The sequence below is a fragment of the Antrostomus carolinensis genome, unplaced genomic scaffold (assembly GCF_000700745.2).
Source record: "Antrostomus carolinensis isolate BGI_N321 unplaced genomic scaffold, ASM70074v2 scaffold25106, whole genome shotgun sequence".
NCBI classification, from domain to species: Eukaryota; Metazoa; Chordata; class Aves; order Caprimulgiformes; family Caprimulgidae; genus Antrostomus; species Antrostomus carolinensis.
The window spans coordinates 7,921-30,061 of record NW_010320202.1 but is presented as its reverse complement, the minus strand read 5'-3'; the positions used below and the strand labels follow the sequence as shown (position 1 = coordinate 30,061).

General features: G+C 41.9%; 1 protein-coding gene across 1 annotated transcript in view; it reads right to left on the bottom strand.

Annotated features, from left to right (window-relative positions):
- Nucleotides 1-1,536: 1,536 nt before the first annotated feature.
- The window catches only part of ANKRD29 (ankyrin repeat domain 29), a gene marked incomplete at its 5' end in the record, with an annotated part of 24,259 nt that continues 3,654 nt past the window's right edge, over nt 1,537-22,141 (bottom strand). Inside the window, 7 exons of the mRNA XM_010169533.1 lie at nt 1,537-1,620; nt 3,219-3,317; nt 4,377-4,472; nt 4,937-5,035; nt 11,102-11,200; nt 14,161-14,259; nt 21,135-21,233. Of these exons, the coding sequence (XP_010167835.1) occupies nt 1,537-1,620; nt 3,219-3,317; nt 4,377-4,472; nt 4,937-5,035; nt 11,102-11,200; nt 14,161-14,259; nt 21,135-21,233 (675 nt within the window). The remainder of the gene's footprint in view (nt 1,621-3,218; nt 3,318-4,376; nt 4,473-4,936; nt 5,036-11,101; nt 11,201-14,160; nt 14,260-21,134; nt 21,234-22,141) is intronic.

Below are 22,141 nucleotides of genomic sequence, written 5' to 3'. Positions count from 1 at the left end.
GCAGACATTTTTTAAGCAGGGAATCTTCTCCATCTTCCACTTTTAAAGCAATTTTTCAGTAATTCATCAAGTTCTGAAGGCAGGTGAACTGCCTGGGTTTATGTACTGAACTAACTTTACACCTCAACTCACTGTAAAATAATCTCCAATGTTTTTGTGGCTAACAGGACACAGTATATACTGTTTGTACTGCAAAAATGACTGGGTTTTAATGGAGTGTCTTACATCAACATGGTTAAAAAATAGCTCTTCACAAACCAGCTATAATTTGCACTGCCTTTCCCATGCAGGCACTAGTAGCGTGTCTAAGTGTTTCAACCACAACAGAGGCTAAAATTGCTGTTGAGATTTCATTTTCCATGCCTGCATTACTTAGTGGTCCTATTCAAGTGTGGCTACGTGTAATGCTCTCACCAGCTGTTGAAACATCTGCACACTGCACACTTCTCCCCTAAGTCCTGTCACAGACCTGGGGAACAAGTGCATTGCATAGTAGCTGTGGGTACTAAAGCATAGTGTCACATATATGCGTGTGCAGAATATAAATATACCACTTGTATAAGCAACTGTGCTCTTGTGCCCAACAGCTAAATTTCTGATGTACTTGAGCCAGTGAATGATGTACCCTAGTTGGTTTGCTCAGTAACCAGTCCTCCTCCACCCACAAAAATGCATATACATAGACTTGCACGTACATAGGTTGGAGATGGACCCTCATAGCACTGTGTACACATTGCAAAATGCTATCAACTGCTCCACTGTGTTTCTGTTGCTGGACAGATTGATGGATCAAGATGCTGCAACTGAGGAGGACATCTCCTTGCTTCTTGTTTGGCTGGTAGCTTTTGGCATAATTTGTAATGCTCTGGATCATTTTTATGAGGCTTCATGTAGTAGCCAAAATGTTACCAAAGCCCTAGCTGGCAGGAGGACTTTTCCTCTTGGGATGTCACAGGTGGGATCTCACCTCTAGCCCCATGAGGCCCTTGGAGGTAGAGAGGAATGGTCTGAGCTAGCACTGCCAGCAAAGGGAGGGCAGCGGCACTGTGGGGCTGCTCCAGGACCAACTGCATCCAAACAGCTGCGAGGTCTGTGCGTCCTGTTGGCACAAGGGACGAGTGCTCCCAACCCACAGGTGTGCCCTGAGGCACCTGTTACAGGTGTGTGGACATGCCAATGTGGGGACACGTGTCTGAAACAGCGGAGCACTTGCGCGTGCAGGGCTGAGTACGTGGCAGGCACGGAGGAGCGAAGGTCAGTGCTGGGACTGGTGGGATCCTGGAGCACAGGCAGGGCTGCAGTGCAAATGCAGCTCCTGGGCCAGACCCTGCTCTCATGGCAGTCCTGTGTTCAGCGATGTCAGGTGGAGACCCCAGCCCATGGCAAGTGTCCCATGTGTTCAGGGAGCATGTACTGGAGAGGCCAATCAGTTCTGCAAACTGTTCCAACAAGCCCTTCTTGGGCACCCTAGGTTTACTGTCATGCTACTGTGGTCAGGGCACATTTCTGTCAAACAGCATTTGCTACAGGGCTGCATTAGCTTTTCCTTTGCTTTTCCTTCATGCGGAGGAGTCGGAGGATGCGTTCATTTTTTGTTAGTTCTGCTGGCAGCTCGTTTGCCTGGAACAAAAAAATTTTAGGTTAGCAAAAATGAATGAGTATTTCCAAACCATGGTTTAAAAGCATTAAGGTGTAAAGAAGATGGTGCTGGGCATTATAATGACGTGCTTATTCCAGTGTTGTCTCCACTACTGTTAGAGATATCTTAAGAAGTCTCCATTCCACACAGTGTGCAAATCTCACTTAAGTCTTCAAAATACTCCTAGCATGAGATTTGAATGGTCAGCTTATTTTGTGCCAACTGTCCAGGCTAAATGGCATCACTTGGGCTCTCTATGCTTCTGTCACAAAATTAAAAGAGAACATAGCTGCTGATTTTTTGAGGGATGAGGCAGGTCTTTAAGTACCAAAGTCCTTAAAAATCCAAGAAAAGACTTTAATTGCTATGAAATAGTCAGTGTTATTCTGCAGGATTGCTAACAGAACATCAGAGTTTGGTCTTCAGTATGTATTGAATACATTATGGTAACATAAAGTATTTATACTAAAGCTACTTCTGAAAATCAGTAGTTCTGTTCTACAAATGTACCCTGTTGTGCCAAATTGCATGCTGTTTTTAAAGAAGAACAGTTGGAGAGGTTACAGCCATAGACTTTCTCATACTGCACACTCTCCTGCTGCAAATTACCATCAGTAGCAGCAAAATGTTGCACATTGTTCGGACGACAGTGTCAAGCAAAATGCCTGGTGACACCAACTGCCAGGCCCTAACTCTGCTGCCATCACGTGGAATGACACAGAAACAACAGGCACAGATTTTATATTAAATGACCAAAGCATTAGAAGGTATGCGCTGGATTACTTGTATCACAAACTTTCATTCACCTAGGCATAATACCAGACTACCCACTCACAGCTTAGCAGACTAGCTAGATATCGAATACTAGTGGCAAATAGTTTAGAAACACAACTCAGAGGAAGACTTTTTCATGGAAATTTTCAAATATGTAATGTTACAACACCTTACAGAACAAAGCCAAGACAGGTTTTCTGCAGAAAAGTTGCTGTTATAAAAAGAATGTGAAACTATTTCAATAAACTAACAGATTTACAGTAAGAAATGGGAAAGATGCATGTAATTTGGGATTTTTTTTTTTGTATTAGCAATGTGCTGAATTCTAAACAAGTTTTCTAATCAAAGGCACCCAGATACACATTTCGCTTGCTGCGGAAATATCCTCCTTGCACATCTATATGGAGATATAAATATAACTGATGACTTATCAAACCAGGAATGGATTACCCTGGAACACAACCCAGCTGGCCCATGACTAGTTATAGTTAACAATTTAATCTGTGGTACTCGAGTGAGTGAGCACATGGTTTGGTTATTCTCAGACTAATGTAACTTCACAAGTACTGGCATCGCCAGTGGCACTGCCTGGCAACCTTGTAGATGCTTGTGTACAGAAACGAATGGACCAAATGGTAGCGTGTCAGGAGAGGATCAAGATGCGACCATGGTCCAACACAGAAACGTGGGATGCCACCGTCTCCATGGCACACGCGGCTCTGCCACTCGGTGCTCTCCACTGGCTCCTCGCCCGGGACGGCGTGCCAGGATGTACCATGTTCTGGGATGGCGTGCCGGGACGTACCTTGTTCCTCAGGCACGGGTCCGCTCCTGCTTCGAGGAGCAGTGCCACTGTCCTTGCATTGCCGCTCAGGACGGCCGCGTGGAGAGCAGAGGTCCCGTTCTAGAAAATACCAACAGAGATGTTTATAACGTGCACAGGAAGAAATCAAAAGGCAGTGAAAGATAAATGTTTGCAAAGAACAAACCTATGAACAAGAAAGAAGTACCATGAAAGAGATAGGTCATCAAAGGTATGGGATCTGATTTAGACAGGGTGCTGGCAGGCTAGTGGGCCATAAAGGAGGTGATTTTAAATGCTTTAATAAAAATGAGAGTCAAGTTCACTTTACCACAGCAATATTTCCTTTTAAAAATTACGCTTGTCAATAAATTAGAGGTGAAATGAACACAGCACTTGCTTCTGCCTGGCAAATCATCCATTAAGCAAGTGAAACAGGAGCATAAGCACTAATGGAAACCATCTGTGTATTTTATCTTCTTTCTCTGATGATTAATGGTCAGACAGCTGATGTGATTTTTTTATGGCTGGCCTTTTGTTTGTGGCTGCAAACTGACAGTTCAAATAAGTGTGGAAGCAATTTCATACTTGTAATTAATAACTAAGTTAATGCCACCTGGATTTTCAAGTACATCAAAATTGCCAGTTAGTTGCATGCACAGAGGCTATCAGAGTATGTGATTTATAGGTACATAAAATTAGATGAGCTATTAAAAACCAGCTTCCAAATATCTGTTATTTTTCAAGTCACTTTTTGAATTAAGAGAAAAAAATAAAGTAGAGGACCTGCTTACAGCAGATCTCTTAGGATTCTATTTTGCTGACTAAATGCAATACAGAGCAGTGTATAATGCTAGAAATTGCACTGTCGAGAGCAATAAATTTACAGCAGAAATAAAATCAGATTTTGAAAAGCAGGAGAATTCCCTCTTAGATACAATGTGCTTCCTCATTCTAAAAATTAAATTCACAATTACATTTGAAAATATTAATTCGTGTGTGGCATTAAAGGCTATATAAGATAATCTCATTTTTCTTTTGACTTTTTTGGGCTAATCTCCTTATCATCTTCCACTGGCATAGTTGTAAATGTTAGGTCTTTGATCAGACCCTTTGCCTTCTTGAGTTTCTGCCTAAAAATCCCTGTGTTTCACTACTAACCTTCAGCAGGCCAAGTGTGGGAGAGAATTTCAGCAACTCTTCTATCACATTGTTGTACCCTTTAATAGCAGCCTTCAGTAAAGCAGTTGTACCATCCTTTAAAAGAGAGAGGAAGGTCAGTTCAGTTGTTACCAATGCTTTACCTCCATTCCCCTTGGCTGGAGGGAAACGCCAGCTCTCCCCGACACCTCTGAGAGGAGGGTCTCCTCTGCTCATCATCTTTGAGGAGGCACCTCCACAGCACATGCTGCTGGTTTTAGGGCATCTGGAGGACTGTTCCTCTGGCAGATGAAAACTTCAGGGTAAAATAAACCAGTGACACCATATATCATCTTTGTCTCCCATTTATATGCATGTTTCCATTCTCTTATTCCAGAAGGTCCCTCCAGGAGGCTGTCCCAGACACAACAGGAAAAAGGGAGCCCATGGTGGGACTTTACAACACAGCCAGCAGGACAGACACTGGGGACACCAGGCCTCCATTCAGGAAGACTTGCAGCCTCAAAAAAAGCTAGAAGGCATTAAGCTGCAGACAGAGCACAGGAAGACGTGCTACTCACGTCCCGCGTGGCGTCTCGCTCAGCTCCCCTGAGCAGCATTACTCGCACCACTTCACTGTGACCCATCTGCGATGCAATCCACAAGGGAGCCGTCCCATCCTGCAAACAAAATAAAACTGCTAATGGTTTCACTTTGAGATCCTGTGCTCCCTGGTATTTTACCCCCCAAGTCTGCCTACTTCCATTTCTCAATTAAATCCTGCATCACTGGTAGACATATGCAGAGTTGCTTCCAAAAGCACATGGGATCTTAGTGTATCAAGTCAGAACCACTCCAGCTGTGGAATAGAGCCACCCTTAGCTGCTTTCTCTTGCATAGTTGGCCTGAAAAGTGCTTTGCTCTGTGAACAGGTAAAGCCCTCTTTGGCTTGCCAGCTGTGCCTAAAATACATGGGGAAGTCTGAAATGTAAAGGCCAAAAGCATCCTGTGTACTTTGAAATTTAGGTGGCTAGATGTGACAGAAGATACAGGCAAATCTCAACATGTGTGAGCAGATTCTGCAGCTGGGTCTCTGTACGTAGGGAGTGGAAGTTGTTCGTAGAATCTAAGGAGCAATGCAAGACCAAGATCACCAACCTTCAATATTAAGTTATATTATCCATCCTCAGGGAATCTGGTAAAAATGTCCTGCCTTACATCGATGGTGAGTATTTCACCAATTTTATCTTTAAGAACTCCACTAGAAAACAAGGCAATTACCAAGGAATCCAGCATGAAACAATCTAGCTTGGAAAAATGGTCCTATGCAATCACTATTTGAGTAGAAAACCTCAGAAAATAAAATGCACATTCAGAATAAGCTAAACTTTGTGGTGGATTTCCATCCCAAAGGCAAAGGGGAGTTGAAGCACTAAAAGTATTTCTCACTGCAATTAGAATTTAGTTTTGTGTATTTTCCTACTTTTGCTTCTAAATGGTCTGATTCTCCCGACTACAGGAAGACTCCAGCAGTTCTGTGGTGCCAAACTGATTCCTGTGGGCCTTTTACAGAAGGCTTTGCCTGTATGGACTTTAGCAAAAAAGTGAGGTCTCACGTAGCAGGGTGCCTGCTTCTGCCTTCGGCACTTGCCAGTTCCCCTTGCCACCCTCAGCAGCCTGAAGACTTGGCAGAAGAAAGGACGACAAAATATACTGGGGCTTCCAAAAGACCCTTAATGAGAAGTTTCAGAAGAAAACAACTTTTTACAGTAAGATACTTCCACCTTGATCAAAGAAGCAGTCTCTCTCCTCAGTGCCAACTGAAGATTCATATGACTTGCTCATGAAATAAAAAACCCGTTGTTGAATCAGTTCTCTGCTTTCTATGGGCTAGTGACTTAATCCTTTGGAAGAATCAGAAAAGTTATTTATTCCTTGGATATATCTGGGCTTCCCTTTTTCTGATTCTGAGGAAGAGCAAATGCACATGCTGAGATTTTCGGTCTTCTCAAATGGCGAGAAACAGGATCTTTGCCCACCCTTGTATCATTTCTCTATAAATTAAGCCATTGAAATTAGTGACTGACCTCATTCTAGTATATATCCTGTTAATACAATGAGTGTTCTTTGTGACTCAAAACCAACAAAGGCTCTCTTGTATACAGCATATGTGATGTTAACATGATGGCAAAAACTATTCCTCTGCATTTTATAGTGTTTTCCCCACCAGTAAGCTGACACTTCATCTTTTTCTAATCTCCCCCCACCAGAGGGCTCTAGAAAATAGCAATAGGGGCACTGAAAAAGCCTATGAAACTTGGAAAATATCTGAGAGTAGCCCACACAATTTAATCTGCATAAAGAACCAATGCTGTGCAAATCCACACCATGTAAGCACAAGCACAGCGCCAGGAACACAGCAACTTTCTTTTACTCACAGTGAAGTTTGTAAGAACTCTTACAACATAAGAAGTAGGTTCCCAACATAAGAAGGACATGGACCTACTGGAGTGAGTCCAGAGTAGGGCCATGAGGATGATGAGAGGGCTGGAGCACCTCTCCTATGAGGACAGGCTGAGAGAGTTGGGGCTGTTCAGCCTGGAGAAAAGAAGGCTTCAGAGAGACCTCAGGGCAGCCTTTTCAGTACCTGAATGGGCTACAAGAAAGCTGGGGAGGGACTTTTTACAAGGGCAGGTAGCGATAGAACAAGGGGTAATGGCTTTAAACTGGAAGAGGGTAGATTTAGATGAAATATTAGGAAGAAATTCTTCACTGTGAGGGTGGTCAGACCCTGGAACAGGTTGCCCAGAGAGTTGTTGATGCCCCCTCCCTGGAAGTGTTTAATGCCAGGTTGGATGAGGTTTTGAGCAACCTGGTCTAGTGGAAGGTGTCCCTGCTGATGGCAGGGGGGTTGGAAGTAGGTGATCTTTAAGGTCCCTTCCAACCTTAACCATTCTATGATTCTATGATTTTCAGGTATAAATGAAAAGGAGCAGAAGGAAATACAAATGTTGTGTAACATCACTTTTACCATTAACTGTACTTAATAGTATTGCTGTCAGACATCATCCTCTGTACCCCAGTTACAGGCTAGAGGCAAAAATACATTGTGAGAAAGAACAACTGCCTCAGAGGACTTAGCCTGAAGAGAAGAATGATGATGAAGTTGATGGTGGGCTCACATTGACTATTGTCAGTTTCTCTGTCCTAAGCAAACAGCATCTAACATGCAGGTTCATGCAAACACATACAATATTTATATGGAGTTAATGAGATTTCTGTCCATTTTTATGTCAGTGTGTGTGGTGCAAAAGGAATATTATATTGTACTATGAGGCCACACGAGAATTCCTGTTTAAAAAGATACTAGAGCTTGGAGATGAGTCAGGAAGTGATAACTGGGAAAGATGCAGTTCAAAAACTACTTTCCTCTCATTGTCTGTCTGCCCACCCAGCAGACTACAGACCATTACATTCCTAGAACAATGTTAAATACACCATATGTTTATAAGCTGTGCTTAATTCCGTATTTGATTACAGCAGCCTGCAGTTCCAAACATACTCTGACTGAAATTTCTGATGCTCTTTCTCTTACCCGTTAAATGACTTGTCTTTGCAGCTTTGAATCTCAATGTTTGCTTGTGGCTTGGAGTTTTAGAAAGCGGTAGATTAGGGTGGGAGGTGAAATACCTGTCAAAATCCCCGTAAGGACTTCCAGGGACAGATAGCCCCTATTCTCAGGCTACTCAGTGCCATCTCCTCCACTGTTCTACCAATCAGACCACTCACAGCACTACATCAGCTGAATTCTTGCTAATAACAAATTGCTTGCTTATTTGAAGTCTACACTCTATATAGGTTTACTGGCTTACATATATGTGTAATTGCATATCATATGTTAAGAAAAAAAGCATTAATTTTCAAAGTATTTTGAATCTGCTTAGCCAGTCAGACTACGGCTGGCTGGGACACAGGCTGCCAAAACAGTGTACATTCATTGGCAAGTAATCTTCTTGCTTTGTTTTTGAGTTGGAGAAGCAAAGAAACATCTTCCGCACCAGGCTTCAGACACTGCCCCCAGCTCTGTCTAGACAAAAAGATGACAAAAGAATTCCTGCCTGGTTCTGCAAGGTCAGAAAGAACATAAGGCAGCTAAAATCCAAGAGAAATTACATTACCAGGGAAGAAACTCGCTAGGAAGCTTCACTATTTGGTCTTGCGAGAGGTGAGCTGAAGGGCATGCACATGGACAGCCAGTGCTATCTGAGATGCTCTACAGTGTCAGGAGGATACCCATGGGACTGGGAGATGGGGCACAACATTGAAGGGGAATTGGTACCCACTGCAGCAGCAGGAGGAGACATAGAAGACAGATGCAGCGGCACATGAATTAAGCCCCAAGATTCACAAAGCAGAGAGGAGAACTTGGACACCATAAGGAAGGAGAAGCATGAACTCACACCTTGCACTCTGCAGCCCTGCATTCAATATTATGTTGCTTAGAAAAGTTGCCTACAGCAGTGAGAGCTGCTGTAATTTATAACTGACAGTAAGAGTCATCTGGCATTGAAACCACCCCATCTAGAGCTACATTCCTCATGACCAACATGCCACCTTCGAACAAAGTACAAATTTGTTTGTTAGTAAGAAAGAGACTGAAGTCCACCCAACCATTACTGTACTAATTAAACAGTAAAAATGTTCCATTTGTTAAGGAAATATTCCAGATTACAATGGGCCCAAATAAAAATGCCACGGACTTATCCAGGCATCATCTTAGCAGGGATCGGAGGTACCCTGAAGCAAATAAGCCTGTCCTGCCAGAGATGAAACAGAGCCAGAAGGAACATTCACATAGTGAAGTATTTGCCTCAACTAAGATTTAAAAATGCCTCATGAAACATTGTGTTGTAGAAATTGGATTAGAGAGCTAAAAAAATATTGTCAGAATGAATTAGCTGGGACATTATAATCATGGTTAGCAGAATGCAGTTTTTATGGCAACACAGTGGAGCTAAATTTAAGGCTCCCCAACCTTATTTTGATCTAATCAAAAGGCATTAATGCATACCTTGGTCTATCCTTATACACTGATCTTTTAGACTGCATTAATTAACAGTTTTTCACCACATCTCTTAATCTTTGGAGAGTGTGGAGGCAGCATAGAAGCTGGAGTAGGTGCCAGCACAGCTCTGCTGCTGGAGAGGTGCAGGAAGAGGCAGAAGTAAAATGACTTTAGTTTGGGCACATAAAATGCTAATCCAGTTTCCTTACACTACAGGAGAAGCAGGAAGGCTATGCAGACATAGAGATGCAGCAGAAGTCATATCTGTGCTGCCAGGCTATGATTTGTCAGGCTTTTTGGTACAGATGAAAGGAAATACTGAAAATACCTGACAAACCTTGTCACATGCCACATTGTCCACTCTTATTAGAGTTTTCACATTCATTTGCTCTTGCCTGCTGATTTTTTACTTGCTGCAGTCAGTGATCACAGCCACCTGACAGCCATACATGACTGATTGCAAGGGTAAGACCATATCCCATCAATTTAAAATGTGCAGTGAAGACCCAGGACAGCTACTTTGCCTGCAGGGTTTCAGCAGACCACAGGGGAGGCTCTCCCAAAGCAGGCAAAGAATCCTGGGAAGCCCTGTCTCTAACCAGACATTTCCAGGTGCCGGGAGTAAAGCTAGCTGTGCAACTCCCACATCTGGCTACTCAAAGCAGCATCCAAATGTGCTGTTTAAGCACTGATTTTAGAGTTAAGAAACAGCTAAACAGTTAAGGAACCCTTTTTTGGAAACCAAGAGAGCTTTTATATATGTCTCTGTACGTCATGTATGCTTACATATGCCATAGTTAAACACCTAGGAAGTATCTTGTAACCTTACCTAACACAGTGATCACAGCATACAGTGGTGCAAGGTGGCTCTATCCCTTAGCCCCCTAGCAGGGACCTCTGAACCAGGCACAAATCTAGCTCATACATGCAATTTAATGATGGAACAGCAGCCCCACTGCCTACAGAGCAGCTAATTTCATGCTTATGGTTGCCCCGGTCATACATGTTTGCAGGATCAGGCCCACTAGAGTAACTAGCTGGAAATGGGGACACGTATCAAGAACCTCCAGAGATGAAGGTAATACTCATGCTTGAGTTTCAGAGTGCATAGGGATGATACAAAGTAAAACTAAAAGAAGTAAAACTAAAAGTAAAAGATTTTGTCAAAGATCAGGTTCCACACTCAAGCCACAGTACTAAAGGCCTGTTGATTTCAATATGCCGAATTCAGTAGTCACCCACTAGAGTTTCCAGATTTTTACAGGCTTTTCCCAGATTTCAAAAAGAATGCAAGGATATGGTAGGTTGTATAGACCTACACTTGGTACAACAGAAGCAGATTAGTAGTTGCAAGAGGTGTGTGGTTCAACTCTGTTCAAAGCATCAGCCAGTGGTTTGATCTGCTTTAGGGTGTAAGCGCATCTGGTGCAGATCTAGATAGAGCTTCCAGTTTCACTTCTTCCAGAAACGATCTAGTTTGCACACAAGTAGAAATGGTTGGGGTACTCGCTTCAAAAGCACATTACCAATCTGAACTGAAACACAAATGCAGGCACAGCCACAATATGCCTTCCAGTGAAACACATCCATGAGAACCTGATGCCTGGAGAAAACTCCAGTGTGAATTTTTCCTAACTGTAAAAAATTAGTCCCCAGCTCTGCCCTGAAGTGATGAGCTTACCTGCCGTGGCTGGTTAACTTTTGCTCCTGAAGAAAGCAGCAATCGGATGACATCCAGATAGCCTCCTTGTGCCGCCAGGAAAATTGCAGAAGCTCCATCCTAAGAACAAATATATCCAGCTTACACTGTGTTGAAATGGTGCCTTTTTTCCACACAAAACCAAACCAAAATTAATTAAGTTCTCGTTCTTAAGCCATTATGGCATGTAACGGCAGATATACACTCATGCTCAAGAAATAATTACCAAAATTCAAAGTCTAGTTTGTGACAAATTATGGTAACATTTTCATTCAGTATGCACCAGTACGGGCTTCCATCAATATCAAACTGAGCATTAAATCCAGGGTCTGGAATACTAAGAGCCCAGTTCATTGAAGCATTGATCTACATAACTAGAAATACATTCCTGTAGAACAGTATAGGTTCATTTAGATTTTATATGTTCACGCGGAATTGTTCTGCTACATAGACACATGGTAAAAACATGTTCAAGTACTTTTCAAGACTTAGAGACTCCAGCACTGAAGCCTGTCCTTGAGGCTGAAGGAGTTAGTACTGTGCCATGCTACTGTGCCACCTCAGCAACTACCATGCCACTGCTCTGGCACACCTTGTAGAAGAGATGGCCCCTATAATATAATAATGTAAAAGCAGCACATGCAAGACAGAGTACCTTATAGCCCTGTCAGAAACCAGAATTTTCCTGCAAAAAGCTTGTGAAAGAACAAATTGTGAACAAATATGGGATTTTATTTTTCCTCAACATGTCTTTCATGTGCAGATGTTCTCCAAATTTGACTTCACAAAAATTTCTTCCTTAGGCAAAAATGTAAAAGTCATATTTCATTAAGTTTCTTTGATGAAAAATTTTCAAACAGCATTATAATCCATCCAGCCAACTAGAAGTGGAAACCTGCATTGAGGGTAGGACAGGTGTTTACCCATCATATATCCACAGCACTCTGCACAGAGCATGCTAGGGCAAGTTTTCCCAGGAGGTGAGACTCTTACTTTAAATAGAGACACAAATGAACCCCTTCACCGCACCTCAGAGGAGCAAGTACACATCTCATGCCAACTCATGCATATGCTTGTCACAAAATACAGGGCATTTAAGTGGAAGCCTGTTGTTGATCTTTTTGGCATATCGCTATGTTGGGACCAAATGCTGTTGTCTGCTGAGAGATACTGCATAGCTACTCCTCTTCCTGCAAAACCGAGCACAGACTTAGTGAAGCATGAGCTGAATATAATGCCCTATATTGATTGAATTAGATCTTGATTTCAAGACAAATATCCTGGTAAGCAAGAGAGGTGTCTGCTGGCACTACAAATGTCCACTCCTGGGCCCTCTGAGGGGCTGTTTACTCTGGCTGCTATGTGAAATAGGGTAATGGTAACAGGTCCTTTGCAGGCTTCCTCTGGAGATATGTATAGTGAGAATACTTCAATTTAAAATGTAAACAAGGTTGTGTAACATTAAAAGAGCTCTTTATTATAGCACCAATCAAGATGGAGAACCTTGGCTTCCCTACCACCCAACCATGTTAAAAATTATTAGTTTTTTGTACTTGATTTGAATTGATGCTGTAATGAGAAAGCTGTTTTGAAAATAGTGTTTAGTTAGGGTATTCTCTCAGCTTCTCCTCTACTCGTAATATCAGTCAATTTAAGATTAAAATATCTATCTATCTTGATGGTTTTGGAAGGACTATCCAAACACATGCTTGAAATCCCTCTCATTTGGTCACCTGCCAGTGAAACTGCCAGCCAGATATCACTTTGCAGGTGCAGCTTGGTGATGTCCCCCAAAAAGAGCCAGGCTAACGCTCATTTTCAAGAGGTTGTGTTCTTATTTTATTGAGCAGCTGTTTCTGACTGATTTTGCCCAATGGCTGTGAGCAATAAAAGTATGTCTCTAAATCCAATTGCAAATATTGCTTGTTTCCAGGAGACACAACAAGGAAGTTATTTTACTGCTTCCACTTCTAGGTAAGTGTCTGCAGGTGTGGCAGCATGGCTATTTTTAAAGCAAGTGGTAACCCCTGGGATTACCATGCAGAGGTATGAATCACTGCCCTCAGATTAGAAAGGCAACTGCTATTTGCACAGCAGCGAGGGTGGAACACCCTTCTTCATAAATACAGGGTGAGGGCAGCACAGAGGTGGGGATTCCCTGTGTGATCAGTGCTTAGCCCCTGCTGTGCTGATGGCTTCTGCAGTCACCAGCCTTTGGCTCCTGTGCACACTTATGGGAGCTGAGAGTACAACTGCATCCTGCAAATCCAAAGCCCATGGAATTGGCTGAAAAAAACTCCTGTATCCCTGGGGAACAACTTCCTCTTTGTCAGTCTTGATGCCCTGGGATAGGAAAGGGTGGTGGGAAGAGAAGGGAAAATCTGCCAGTTTCTGTTGAATGCTGAAAAGCTCAAATTATTTGTGTCTCTGTTGGAGTAAATTAAATCCAGTGCTTCATTGGCTCAATCCAGCTTTCTGAAGAGTCAACTAAATCATGTCAGTTCAGTCATTTTAACCATTTTTGCCCAAAAGACTGACAAGCTAGAGATGCACAAATACCAAATAGTATAATTTTAACTGATATTCTTAAAAATATTTTAAGGATATATAAAGATTTAAAGATTTTAACATTTACTGCTCTTTCTGGCAGAAAACTGATGAACTGATCCTCTAGTACCTCAGGGACTTTATAGCTATTCACTCTTCTGTCTGCAATGCATATGATTGTAGAATTTGACATGGTGTTTTGTTCAAGGCTAATGTATAGCACAAATCTGATTAGATTTGGTACATAACCTTCATAGAGATAATAAACAAAAAGGAGGCCAAAACTTTTTGTCTGATTTTGTACTGCTTCTCCTAGGATCATGAAAAGCAGACAGTTAACAAAATTCACATCCTAGAAGAGCAGAGTACTATAAAACCACAACGTTTGGCAAATGCTTCTCTGTGCTGGAGCCAGAGTATCTGCTGATGTCCAACCAACAGCACATTTGTTCCACCACCAGTGTTGTCAATATAATCTGTGTCAAATAACTCACATAAAGTTGATCGTGAATGTTGGCACCGTGCTTCAACAGAGTTTCCACTACTTTTGCATGCCCGTACTGAGAAGCAGCTAGAAGAGCAGTACCTCCATCCTGTGAAAAAGCAAAGAATGGGTAGAGGCAGGTGAGAGGGCAGGTGCTGGACTGAACATTACCATTAAAAAAACTCAAAATTTTAAGGCTTTTCAGAATTTGGCTCACAGCAGTTCTATAGTGACTAGCTCCTGAGTCTTTTATAATTTTAGTACCAAGTCTTGCCACATAAATCTTTAAACTTGGCCCTATCACTATAAACATTTTCCTCCTGAGGTTTTTTAAGTGTGGGACAGGAAGTAAAGAAACTCTGCTTTTTGTTCCTCATCTTCTGCCTTCCCACTAGAAGCTCTGTTTTCTCCACAACTCCAAGCTCCTCCATGTCTCTTCCCTTTACAGACAAATCCTCCACTCCTGCCAAGCTCTTCCACCTATTGAAGGACAGCACACCTTTCCCTTGCTCCAAAACCTACGGATCACCTATTCTTTGGCCAGAACCTCATGCCCTGTGATGTCCTGCAACTCACCTGTTGACTGTTGGCCTGAAGAAGAGTAGGGAGGATGCATTTTAAGGCATACTAGCTAACTGTGGAAGTGTGAATCAGACCAAACCCATGACCATCTGTGAAAGCCCCATTACTTGTGCTGAAGAACTGATCCCTGCAGGTAGGATCAATCCCAGGCAGTTATAGTTGCTGCACATCACCACTAAAGGGAGATCTAGGCACATGCATCAAATCCTGCTTGTAGAGACACTCTCTTGGGAGCCATCTGAGAAGGGAAACACCTCAGTGTTGCTGGCAACTGAATCCAAGCCAGCTAAAACAACTGAGACAGCAAACGTGGGTCTTGCCATCTTAAGTACATTGTGCCCCATTCAAAAATTACCATTATTTCTGATATTGATATGGAGAGGATGTTCTTATCTTCTGTCTGGGATGGCACCGTGCCATTGTGCAAGGATGACACACACCCCAAGTCATCCACCCCAGAGGTCTTCTCTCTTCTTCCCTGCCTTCTCCCAGTCTCAAGCCCCTCCTCCATAAGATAAGCTATCTAAAGTATTTCAGATAAATGGTTTCTAGAGCTGTTATTAATGTGGGCAAAAGATTGTGTTTTCCCTCAACCTTGTTCTCTGAAACAGCTCCAAAGTTTTGTCCAAAATTTTCCACACAGACAGATATTCACAAGGGAAGTTACAGCCTGAATGGCCAAATGGATCTTTTATAATGGGAAATGCCAATCAAATTTATTAATCTGTGGTGTTATTTCATGCCTATAATAACCTCATGAAAACTCAAGCTCTGACATGACTGAGCTAACCCACAGGGACTGTCTATAGCTACTCTCAGAACTCATATTCGCCCTTCCTCCCTTTTGTTTGAAAAGCAAACAAGGCTTGAGTGTCAGCAAAGTCAGAGATGTGAAGCTGTTATGTGACAATCTAAGAACTGCATATTAATTCTGGATCGTTTGAGTAAATATAGTGTGTAATCAGGTCAGTGGAGTTCAGCTACTCTATAGCTACAATGAGTCATTAGACTTTCCTGTCAAATTAAACTAATTTAATAGGAATTGCTGGAACAAAACACAAAGCAATCACAATGGTTCCTGGATTAAAAAACACCTTATATACACTTAAAAGACAATGGCAAAAGCTAATAGCTTAATGAAACCTATTTCCTGTCTCCAACCAGCTGAAAGCCATTTTGCTGGAGTAGTGAGTTACCAGATCATAGGGCTACAAACAAAAACCAGAGACATTCTTAAAGACTCTTTCTTTTTTTTTTTCCCTGAAGGAAAACGAGAGAGAAAGGTTAGTGAGTTAAGAAGAGAAACTGTGCTATCCAGACTGGAGGCCCTCTGTGGAGAGGCAGGGAAGGATGAGTTTTAGGAAGCTTAAAAATATCGAGATTCCCTGTATGGAGGGTAAATACACATGCTTAGCTGGCTGCATATAGGAAGAGTTTATTTATTGCTTTGTGGTTTGGTTTTTGTTTTCTAAAATTCACAACAAACTCCTGTTTTTTAAAGAAATTTTTTTGGTTATTAACATAATTTCTGGAGGGAACAAAATGACAGGTCCCAAATAAAAGGCAAGCTTGCAAAGCTAACCACAGTTAGTACAGCAGAGCTGAAGCCCGATGCTTGGAGTCCAGCTATGTGATCCGACCTTGGGAGATGTCACAGCTTGAGGTTTAAGAACGGGGACACTTCTCACAGGCTATGTCCACATGTCCCAAAATGGGGATCCTGACCAAGTCTTTGTTTGAATCCAGTGAACAGTTTTAGACAGATACATTTTTTTAAAAGAATAACATATTTAAAAAATATACCACTTAGTTCTTTCAGGTTAGAGTGACCAAGTTTCCTAGATCACACTGATCAGAGTCCAGAGGTCAGAAAAAAGCATTGGGTAATCCCCAGTTCTAGCTGCCTACCATGAATCAAATATTTTCTGGGCCAGAGATAATTGGGCAACAATTCCTTGGCTCAAAGGTTTGGTCCTTGATCAGGAAGACAATTGGGCTCTAACACCCGCCCTACTGTGTCTCCTGTGAAGTTGAATATATTCAAAAGAAGAGACCAAGGTTCATTTGAATGATCTGATAAAGAGACAGGTCTTGCTGTAAGAAAAGGGAAGTTTGGACCAGAAATGTTTTTCACTGAAAAGACTGAGTGGTAAGACAGCACTCAGTTAAATTGAGGAATTGTCAAACAGTGTGAAGGTCCATAGCTTTTTAAGAGGAGAAAATCTCAGCCTCATCCACCCTTATGGAGCATTGATCTTGCTTTGTCTTACACTTTCTTCCCTTTTTGCCAGCACAAGAGCCTTTCCTCCAGCAAGATTTAGCTGGAGACCCCAGTGTTTTACAGGCTATTGGGAAGGTAGATGACTTACAAAAAAAAAACCAAACCACCAAACCCTAGCCCCCTCCCCCTCCCCAACCCAAACAAAAACGTAGTAAATAATTTTTAAATCCTTTTCAGCCATGTGATTCCCTTTTTTGTTTCCTTTTTGGCTTCAGCTGAGACAAGTAAAAAGCTGAAGCAGCATCTTTGGTACTGGCAAGCATCTTGGAAACTCTGAGCAGGGCAGCAAATGGGAGCAGGGACATGTCAGCAACCAGAGAGGCGCTTCTGGGGCAATCGCCCTTCTGCAGCAGGCAGGAGGCTGGTGGCGCAGCTGAGAGAATGCACAGATTTATTTCTGGCTCATATCCTGTTTTCCTGACACAATGTAGTTTCTATTAATCCTCCACTGCAAACCCTTCCAGTTCAAACAGGAGCCAGTTCTCCCAGCTACCTCTGCAATTTTTCCTCTGAAACCGCTTTCCTTATCCTCACAGAGTCTGTCCTCCCTACTGGCAGCACATACAGCAGCTGCCAGTCTTCCATGCAAGCACTTGATAGGGACCACACTATCTGTCTGGTGTGGACTTTCCTGCCTATTTGCCTACCTTCTCACCTCCTTCATCATCGCCTGAAAGTAGCTTAGAATTATATGGTGTTTTATCATTTCTTACATATGTAACAAGGGAGGGGAACTGATCTTCTGCAATAGCTACCTGCTGAAAAATAGCCTCTGACATACCGTTTGACTCGCAGTATTGCTTAGAAAACGTGCCACCATGCAAAGAGTTTTAAGAACCCACATTTTTATAACATGTCTCAGAGTAAGAAATGAGAATGTTGTGATTTACAATGCATGCTTCTACAGGTGCCAGACTGGGACAATGCAGAATAATATTACTGAATAATATGTATTTTATAATAAATATATAATAACCTTCAACAGTACTATTTATTCTCTTTACAACATCAGCAATTATCGCTAATTACTTTATTACACTACTTCAGAACATCTGCTTTGCCTGCTGTAGTGAGTATGAACTCTAATGATACAAGGGTTAACAAGAATTGAATGCCTATATGAAGATAGTTCTCCAGCAATCTCGTATATGAGTAACAAATATAGTAATAGCAATTTACAGAGAGGTACATGAAAAAGAAGATGTTAGGCTTTGCATTTCCTTGTTTTAAAGTATCTGTTTCCTAGGATACATTCAATTTGTTTTCTTATTTCCATTCTACATCTTCATTTATAATGGAAAATTTTTTGCAAATGGATTAATTTTGCAGTGCGCTTTAAAAATAGCCAGGATCAGCCATATCTTTTCCAGTGCTGTTCCCAGCTGAGTGCCTTGATCAAAAAATGCCTTATCTCTGACCTGAAAAGGCATATTTTGTCAACTATATTGTTTCTGGGGTTTGAGGGAGATGGAGGATCGTGTTATCTTAATCACCTGTTAACAGAACGATGGTCTGATGGAATAATCTCAAACTACAAAAACATCATTAAATCTGAAAATGGAACTGATACAAAAACACACTAGAAGGAAGATGCATACTGTCAGTGCAGTACATTATCAGTGGTGCCTCCTGCTCAGGTACATGCTGCAACACACAGGACAAGTTGGTTTCCCACCAGCCTCAGCCTAAAAATTTGGTGTGTTATCAAAGCCCAGTCTGGAAGCTGTAAGCATTTAAATCCCTGTGTCTAGATCCTCATTTCAGAAGAAGAGCTGCAGTCCCCAAGCAAGGAATGAGTGAAGGAATGAATATGGCAATTTCCAGGATAGGTCCCAGCATTAATGATGAACCTAGCAAAGCCCTCAGACTGCTACTCAGAGACAGCAGATCCTTTCAGCAAAGAAGGAATGGACATGATAGCTAACCTCAACTTTTTAAACCAGTGTCACTTTAATCTTGCACAGATTAATTTTAACTTGGCTATCCTTTGTTCAGCTTTTAAGAGCCTTTTCAGACACTATAGCTTGAGTCATACCGTGAGTGCTGAAGTGACTGATACCCCTCTTGAAGAGGTGATGAGAAGGAGGCAGTGCTTGGACAGGCACACTTGATGCTGCTAGAAAAGAGCCTCATACACACAGCGCACACCAGTGCAGCACGTTAAGAAGTGGCGGAAACCTGTGGCCTGGAGAGGAAGAGCAACCTGCAGCTTAAAAGATACCTAGGACCAGCACGTGGGCCAAGTCAGGTCTGAATTCAGAAGAGGAGTCAAGCAGGAATATGGGGGCTGGGAGCAAAGTTTCAAAGTGATCAACAGCAGAACCAACACCTGCACTTGTCCAAAGACGGGAGCCATCAGGAACAGTTGAATGCAGGAATATTTTCTTATCATTTAGATCTTTACTCCCTTTTTTTATCTGCCCTAGTGACTCATATCAATATATTTTGCATACTTCATAAAAGATTATATATTGTCATGAAGGATCAGACAATTTCAAGCCTGCTGTTCACCTTCTGGGCCAAGTCTTAGCTTCTTCACAAACTCCTAGTTTGTGAAGGCAGAATAAGGTACTCAGCATCTGTCTTAGTTTCCTCCTTACCAAGTTTCCTGTGCTCACCACTTTCCCTCCCTCTGCAAAAACACTACCCAACTGCATGCTGAGCTGCAGTGAGAAGTCCAGGCTCTTCCTATGCCTGGGACACCTTTACTTCTTCAGCTTGGCTTTGTGGCCTCTTTGTAGGCCAGATGACTCAAAGGACAGTGTAAGCTCACTCGCTCAATTGTATCCAGCTGAATGCAAGAGATGGTCTTTCTGAATCTTGCTAATCCTCACCTATACCCTGAAAGAAAAGACTGAGAAGCAAACCTCATTTTAATGTGCAGCTTCTCCCAAGAGCAGTCCTAGATGAGATTATCCAGCACTTTAATACTGTTGTATTTAACATTGCAACCTCCTACGTCGCCAAGTTCCAAAGCTGTACTCAATATATATTGTGTTAAATAGCTACAATTTCATTAATGTTTTTAAATTTACTGATAGCTGCTGTGGTCAGAGAGTTATTTACCACAAGCATAGCTCCCTGACATACTCGAAACCTACTGTATGGGTGTGTGTGGACTCTGGCCACAAAACTTTGGGATTTTTAGTCCCTGGAGCATAAGAAGTTGAGTTTCTGATGTTCCATCAATTCCTTTAGTATTTAAAGCCTATATTTCCAGGGACTCTGGAAAGCAGGTATGGGTTGAGGGAATCATTCAAATCACAGACTATAACATCTTGAAAAATTGGTTACTGTGGGATAAAGACATATTCCTTTTTTTTCAAACACATCGCTATGGATCCCAGGGTAAGTGACTGGCAAGTGTCCTCCCCAGATTATGGGAGTGCTCCAAAATGTGGCCAGCATGTCAGGGCAAGAATATTTAATGAAAATATGTTGGGTTTGGTTCTGTTTGCTGAAAGTATAAATGCTAGTAGGGCCTTGGACAAAGAAAATGCACTGATGTACTGCTGTTAGTGATGAACTGCTGTTCTTAATGCTGTTCACCTCATGATGGGTGATGAACCAGACCCAGGCTCTGGCATCTGTGCTTTTGGCTGTTATGAGAAGATTTTGAAAAAGGACCGGCCTGAACAAAGAAATAGAAGGTCTGAGGTGCATTTCTTCTTTTTGTCACAGGTGGATAAATGGGAATTTAGGGAAGACTGAAGCCATTTTACTCTTATGTATCCTACGGTGATATGCAGAGACATCCCAAGGTAGATGAAATTTCAGTCTACGCAAGTGAAGCACATATATACCTAAAATGGGATCCCATCTAACATGTACAAAAAGACCCTTTGTTCTCGCATTGGAGGATGGCTTGAGAGGAAAGACTTGATATCAGTATCAAGGGACTGATCTTTGATCAACTTACGCCATTAAGTTTAGGTACTAAAAACTAGTCCCAAGTTAGTATTTTCACAATATGTTGCATTACTGATATTACTTAGAAAATGTTCAAGTGAGGAAATCCTTTTATCATCTTCCTGCAGCCATGCCATGTCTCATGTGAATAGCAAAAAACAGCCTTGATTGTTAGAATGTATCAGCATGCAAAAATAGACCCATCATCTTACTTTATTCTTAAATTCAGTAGAGGCTCCAAATTCAAAGAGAAACTTCACTACATCGTTGTGGCCTTGCTGTGCAGCAAAGAACAGAGAAGTTGCACCTGACTGTAAGGAAAAAAATTATTAAAAAACCCCCAAACACATAACAGACTTGACTGAAGTATATGCATTTCAAATTAAAAAGTATTGAGCACAATCAGTTGAATATCAGCTGAAAAGACATTATGATTTTGAGGATTCCAGAGGACACCTGGTATCTTAGGACAGTTTTCTTCCTATTGCACTGAGAAATCTGTCCAGCATTATAGATTTGAGTAAAATCCAAGTTTCACAAGGGGCTTATGCAGAGTTTCTAATACAGACCTCTTAGGATTCATTCACTTCTACCCAGTCACCAGACAGGGAAAGAAAGCCCAGAGTGAAAAGAGAACAGTCTTGCACAATAGAGGAACAGACAATTTGAAACCAACTCCTATTCCACCTGCTGCTACAACCTGAGACAAACAGGAGCATGGGATGGATTTGTATTAGGGTGTGGAAAGACCAAGGAGGTAGTTATTTAGTACAGCAGAGCTCCACCTTGCTTGACTCCACTGACAAATTGCGACTGCTTCTGGAGTAAGTCATCCTTGTCTCTTGCTGCAGAAACTCTTCACCCAGCCAAGCAGCCTTTGAGCAACTATAACCAGCCCTGCAACTCCTATTTTCCCTTAACCTCACTGAAGTACTGAAAGTCCATATTTTATACTAGTTCTATAAAACACTGTAATCAACACATGAGTAAATCAGGAGCCAGAAAATAAATATGTAAGGAAGGTAAAGACGGTAAGGAAGGGAGAGGAAAGGGAGAGGAAAGGGAGAGGAAAGGGAGAGGAAAGGGAGAAAAAAAGAAGAAAAAAAGGAAAGAAAAAAGAAAGAAAAAAGGAAAGAAAAAAAAGAAAGAAAAAAGAGAGAAAAAAGAAAGAAAGAAAAAAAAGACTGGGGGAGAATGGGACCTGAGAGAATAAGCAGAG